Consider the following 6,181-nt stretch of genomic DNA (forward strand, 5'->3'; position numbering starts at 1 on the left):
TGTTTCTTCCCGTCTCTCTTTCTTCTTTTTTTACATCGTATAATCGTATCGCTATTTCGCGATCGCGCGGTAGTACCTCTCGCGCTCGATCAGCCACCTCGGAGAGAAACGGATTACGCAAACGGACGGCGCGCGCGCCTCCGTTTCTGCTTCTCTCGTTCGCAGCAGCAAGAGGGTAATTCCTGCAGCGACGGCCAGCTGTCGGGCGTGATGCCGGACGTAGCGATGGCGACGGCCTCCTTCGGCGCTCTGCATTTGATCGAGGAGCAGGAATTGGAATTGGATCTCGGTGACGGGGCGTCGCACCTCCTGCCGCACGTCTCCCCGTCCGGCGGGGGCAGCATCGAGCCGGCCGGCCACCGGTCGTCGCTTCCTCATCAGCATCAAAGGCACTTCTCCGGCCCGCCGCCCCCACCTTACGTGTATCATCGTGCTGGCACTGCCTTACCGAGGTTTATTTGAAATTTATATATGATATGCGGATGGAGCGAACAACGCGGCAACTACTGACGATCCCCCTTTTGCGCCCCCTCTCCTATCTCTACTTCTCTTTCTCTCTCTCTCTCTCTCTCTTTATTCCCCTTTCGCCCCCTTATTATTACATAGCCTGCTCCTCTCTTTCTCTCTATCATAGCGTGTATCGATCAAACCTTGTTATTGCGGGTACAAATTTATTACAAGGATAATTGTATGTACATTTTTATTTAAAGCAAGCTTGAAAAAAAAGGGTAGAAAGTACTTGGTTTAAGAGTATCCGTAATCTTACCGGATCTGGAAGTTACACCCTGTGAGCACACAAAAAGAACCTTGATGCTTATCGAGTACGACGTGAACGTATACAGAGTATACGGAGGTTTCACGCTCCGTACAATCTATATATATATAAATATAAATATATATATATATAAATAAAAATAAAAAGTATAAATATATATATATTATATATATAAATGTAACGATTAAGTGCAATCGTGTATGAGAAGAAATTGCGATTGTGATTTATACATATAAAAATGTAATCGTGATATGTGCATGTGGGTGTACTTATGTGTATGCGTGCGCGTATGCGTGTGTATATGGGAAAAAATAACGTGTGTGTTCGCGCGGTTCCGGCTTCCGAAGTGTCAAGACTGTTAGCAGGAAAGTCACCGGAAGGAAAGAGAACAAAAGAGAAACGAACGAGGAACAATGTACGGGATATTGAATTAAAGAAAAAAAAATCGCGCCTTGTCACATCACCATCCTTATGCTCCATATAAATATAATTATTACAGGAAAGTGAAAGTGCCGCGTATTCCCGCGTACATTTGTTGTTTCTTCTCTGTGGAAAAGCGAGAAAGCGTAGCGGCGACGACGACGACGACTAAGTACGGCGCGGGCGGCGGCGGGCGGCATGGCCGGGCAACGGCGGCTACTCACGCGAGCCAGCGGAGCTGCGAAGCGCTTGATGACATTTTGCCATGCTAAACTTTTTAATTTTTCCTCTCTTCTAGGGCAGTTTCGATGTATGACGGGCTATAGTAAGACTGTAAGTACACAAGAGGAATTCAATCGATAAAACATATATCGCGCGCTTAGAGATGACGTCCGGGGCGCCTCGGGTCGTAAAAAGCGTGCGTGACGTTCATGATATTTAATGGGTTAATTAATTATCGCTAAGTGCCTGGGTGCATGAGAATTTTCTAAGAAAAAGTTTTCCATGAATTTAAATGTATACGCTTCCGCCGGCCTTGCCCCGCCGCGGCTCTGTAATATATCCACAAACAGGGTACGTACTATATACAGGGTGACCCAGAAGTCGCGTATCATCTTCGAACGACAGCCGATGAAGGTACGAAAAAAAAGAAAAACCACGGCGCTCCAATTCCGGGATATTATTTTTTAATTATATGCCCGATCGAATCGCGCGTATAAGTAATTCTTGGAAAAGTTCGAGAGATACCTAAATGTATAACGAAATATTATTCGTTGCGTAATCTCTCAAGAAGAATTTAATTTAAACGGAAAGTTAAACCTCTTCCGATTTAGAGAGATGAATTACCGAAACGCTAATAACATAAAAAATAAAAACTAAAGAATGACGCAGCTAATTGAATTGTCACTAATTCTTCTTTTAGAGAAACGATCGACCACACGGCTCGGTTGATGAATTTGCAACGAAGTTTGTTTCTGGGTTACCGTGGCGTATTTCGTTCCGCAAAAGTCGTAAAATGTCAGGCTGTATTTCAATACTTCCGTGCGAGTGGTAAACGGTGGAAAACTAGTCACTTTCACTTTCGTTGAAGCAACAACGATCATCAGGCGAGAATTAATCGCTCTAAGCAGATTAATATCGACGGATAGTAATTATTCCTTATTTAATATGGCTCCTCGGTGTCGACATGGGATGTAATTATCATTAAGATACTCGATTATAGAGTTCGTATATATATATCAAAGAATTCCTTTACCGTCCTTACGTTAAGTATCTGAAATTATTATTTCCTGCGTATACATATATATATATGCAAACCCCGCGCCCGTAAATTAACTTTATCAATTGTAATTACATGCGTTTCGTTATATATGCTTCGAAGAAGAACGCATTTCGTCCTTAGGCAGAAATGAAATTCTCGGCGTTGTTATCGCCGCTGGTATATAAATTGTGATATTATTCGTGAAAGTCATTGAGTTCGATCATTGGTAGTTTATAAATCAATTTCACTTGTGCAGACCTGGATTTAGAAGGATATACGATTACTGTAAAATATCGTTAACTGTAACGCGATTCTCTCACGTATAAGCTATATAAATACCGATCGTCTGCTTTGTAAAGCGTATCGCTCGCGTTTCACTATCTTGCGAATCGTAAAATTAATTGAATCTGTATATCTGAAACTGATGTCAGATCGTGAATCCACGACGGGTGTCAAGTTAATATCAAGAGCGGAACGCGGCGGGTTCGTGAATTCACGATCGATTGGCTCGAAGAGAGTTATGATTTAAATAAAGCAACTAGACCAACTTTTAAGACCAGAATAAAAGAATAGTTATCACGTAGATAGATTAATATTGTATAGACTGAGGTATATTCGCGAGAGTAGTATTTTGACATTCGTATAGTTCGTGCGTCGTAAAAAGAAAAGGAAAAAAGAAAAAAAAACCAATCTAGGTTCTTCCGTTCGCGACATTCACGCGGTTTTCCCTTCTTTTCCTTTTCCTCCGAAATTGTTGATTTTTTGTAAGCTCTGTCACGAGAGGTGTTGATTACGTTTCGCTGAAAAATAAAATTTTCGGACAGTTTATCTTTTTTATGACTCACACACACACACACACACGCGATATATAGATGGCTCGCTAAAATATATTTAAAAATAAAGTTTAATAAATATTTCAGCAATGGAAAAGAAAAAAAGGACTCGCCGTTTATTTCTCCGTTTCCCAGCGCGATTCGCGGTATAGAGGTTTGCGTAAGTGTCCGTCATAAGTAACCGTCGGCGAAATCGCGAGATTTATCCCCGCGTCCAACTCTCTTTTTACAACGTCAAATAATAAACGCGTTACGTAAACAGACGCACTGTTTTTAAACAAAATACCCGGAGACCGCAAAAATACACCGGAGCGGATATGCTTAGGGAACGTCAGAACTTTCCCGCGCCATTACTCATACCGAATTTATGTAAAATGCGTTGTACATACCCGTAACGGGGCGAGGAGAATATATCGCCCCGGCAAAATCCAGCCTCAACCATATTCCCTCTTGACGTCACACACCGACCGCGACCGCGCTTACACGCGCGTACAACAGATCGACGGGCTGCACCGCATAATTCAGCATGTAAAGTCGACGATGACTTGTGTGCCACGTTCAGGTGAAAATTCCAGTCGGCCCTGTATTTTCACCGTTGCGCAAAAATAACTCGCGCGTCGCGCGAGGACCTTATCAGCGTAAATCCAGCGTTTAATAGTGGCGAACAAATTTACAGTGAATAATAAGCAGCTGGAAAATAAACAGCGGGCGATTCTAATCTCTTCGCGTCCACAATTTAAATTTTCTTAAAATATAATTCTCCGCGATGAATGCGTTGGAAAGTGTAAAATAATGGTATCCCTTCCGAGTAAAACACCGATGTGCGTTGCCACTTGTTACGTAAGTTGCACATTCGCTTCCTCGAAATTGTTAACAGCTTTCGTTACGGATGTTCAAGTGTAGCTTCTTGATTTAGGCTTCAGTTCGCGTGATTGCATCGATTTACGGGATGTTACGTGTTTCTTATAACGCGAGTTTAACTTTAACGACAGATTTCCAGATATGAAGTTGATTTCTTCCTTGGTAAAAAAATATGTCGAGATACTAATGGTTTCCGAGTTAGGAATGATTGACGAGGCAGTTTTTTTGCGAACGAAACTTTGCAAACAGATAAAATCTGTTTGCTCTTACAAGGAAATTTATACATGTAATATCGAAATATTCCATTTCTATTTCAAGCACATAAAATAATAAGAGACACGTATTTCTTTACAAATGTTTTCTCGCGCGTTTCGGAATTGATGAAACAACTTGAAGCTAACGAAGTAGGATCTGATTTCGAGTGGATCGTTAAAGCTGTGAAATATAATTTATATATTTTATACAATAGTTTTATAGTATTTAATGCACTTTATAATCGCGTTGAGTCTTTTCAAAACGTCATGTTTCTCATTATATTTCTCACTATTTTTGTGAACTCCAAAAATCAACGATAAAAATGCATTTTTATTGAAATAATTCTATTGGAAGATTTCCTTTAAAAAGAACTTTTCTATCATATCACTTTGTTGATGTAGTTTTGATGAAATTACACATATATCCCCTTGTTATGAAGAAAATATTATTGTATTCCGCTCCTCGTATAGGAAATATCGGAAAGCTCGAATAATGTTGAGCTCGAGGAGATAAACCCATGAGATTCGACCATGACACGTTTGGATATCTTGAAAAGATAGAGAACCAGGAAAGTGTTATCTTGCAGCTGCAGAAAAAGTTATTATCGAGTACCATATGCGCAGTATTGACGCGCAACGCGTGTAACATTATTTTAATTCTCTAAAACGCAAGTTTGCGAAATAACATTGTTATACATACATAAAGTTACGTAAAATATTTTGATGTGTGAAATCATCTTTATTTTTACACAAATATTGAAATTTATACAAATAATGGAATGATATTAAAAAGTGTAACAGTTTTTAAGAAACTGAATGGTTGTAAAGTGCATTAAATATCATGAAACTTCTGTTTCAAACATTTTTCCATTTCGATTCGTTCGAATTAAAAATCGAAGCTTCAACGAATTTAAAAAATTTTTAAATTTTGTAAAAAACTACGAGTCTCTCTCTTTTATTTTTAATTGTTCTGTAACTCATACCCGAATGTCTGCTGGTTAGTTAATTTAAAAAATATTTGGATCTATTGTTTTTGCTAGGGCACCTTCGTTGCATGAAAGCTTAATTACGAAAACATGTGACGTCGAAAATCGAAAGCAGCGATAAATGGTGACTTCTGACATTTCCACTAAATAAAAATCAATTTTTAGATTAGTCGGACTATCAAAGTCACAAGTTGTGGAACGCTCTATATTTAGCACTAATAAAAAATATATGTGCGTATTATAGTCCTGGCAACTACAATTCGACAACGCACATTTTAGTTTTGCTCTTACGCAATCGAGAATCGCGTTTTACGTGTCATTATGATCTGTTTAAACATTCAGATATATCGGATGTGAAGTATAAGTTTAACTTTGCGTGAGGCCACTTAACTTCTTTTCGTAAAACATTAAGTCGGTTTTTCCCCATATAGGTCATTCATCTTTAATTCAAGGTATCATAAATAATCTCTCGCACGTTATAAAAACTATATATAAACTGTATAAAATATAACTTATGTGATCGTCAATATTATCACCGTTACAATTTTAAATGAAGAAATAGGATAAAGTTATTAGGAATACTCGGTTTTCTCATCGTATATTTTCGAAAGTTTCAGAAGCTTGAAAACAATGCAACTTATATGTTTTATAGATAAGATAAAACCATAATTTTCAAAGCCTGAATCGTAGTGCACGATTATAGCGCATCTCGAAGTATTAAAATCTCATATTTTTTGCGCAGGAGCATAAAATAATTATGACGCTTCTTCTTTCGATGTGAATAGAACACA

At 38.8% G+C, this 6,181-nt stretch overlaps 1 protein-coding gene across 9 annotated transcripts in view; it reads left to right on the forward strand.

Moving 5' to 3' along the window:
• Nucleotides 1-6,181, forward strand: part of LOC139811296 (BTB/POZ domain-containing protein 7) — a 53,394-nt gene that overhangs the window by 16,893 nt on the left and 30,320 nt on the right. For 4 of the 9 annotated variants that reach the window (XM_071775479.1, XM_071775477.1, XM_071775482.1 and 1 more), the window contains exon 11: nucleotides 166-452. The exons of 2 other annotated variants lie outside the window; for them this stretch is intronic. In XM_071775479.1, coding sequence (XP_071631580.1) covers nucleotides 166-452 — 287 coding nt within the window. Of the gene's footprint in view, nucleotides 1-165; nucleotides 3,283-6,181 lie in introns of those variants that run through there. 3 more of the 9 variants (XM_071775483.1, XM_071775484.1, XM_071775481.1) reach the window with 2 other exon arrangements.

This window comes from Temnothorax longispinosus, chromosome 4 (assembly GCF_030848805.1).
Source record: "Temnothorax longispinosus isolate EJ_2023e chromosome 4, Tlon_JGU_v1, whole genome shotgun sequence".
Lineage (NCBI taxonomy): Eukaryota > Metazoa > Arthropoda > Insecta > Hymenoptera > Formicidae > Temnothorax > Temnothorax longispinosus.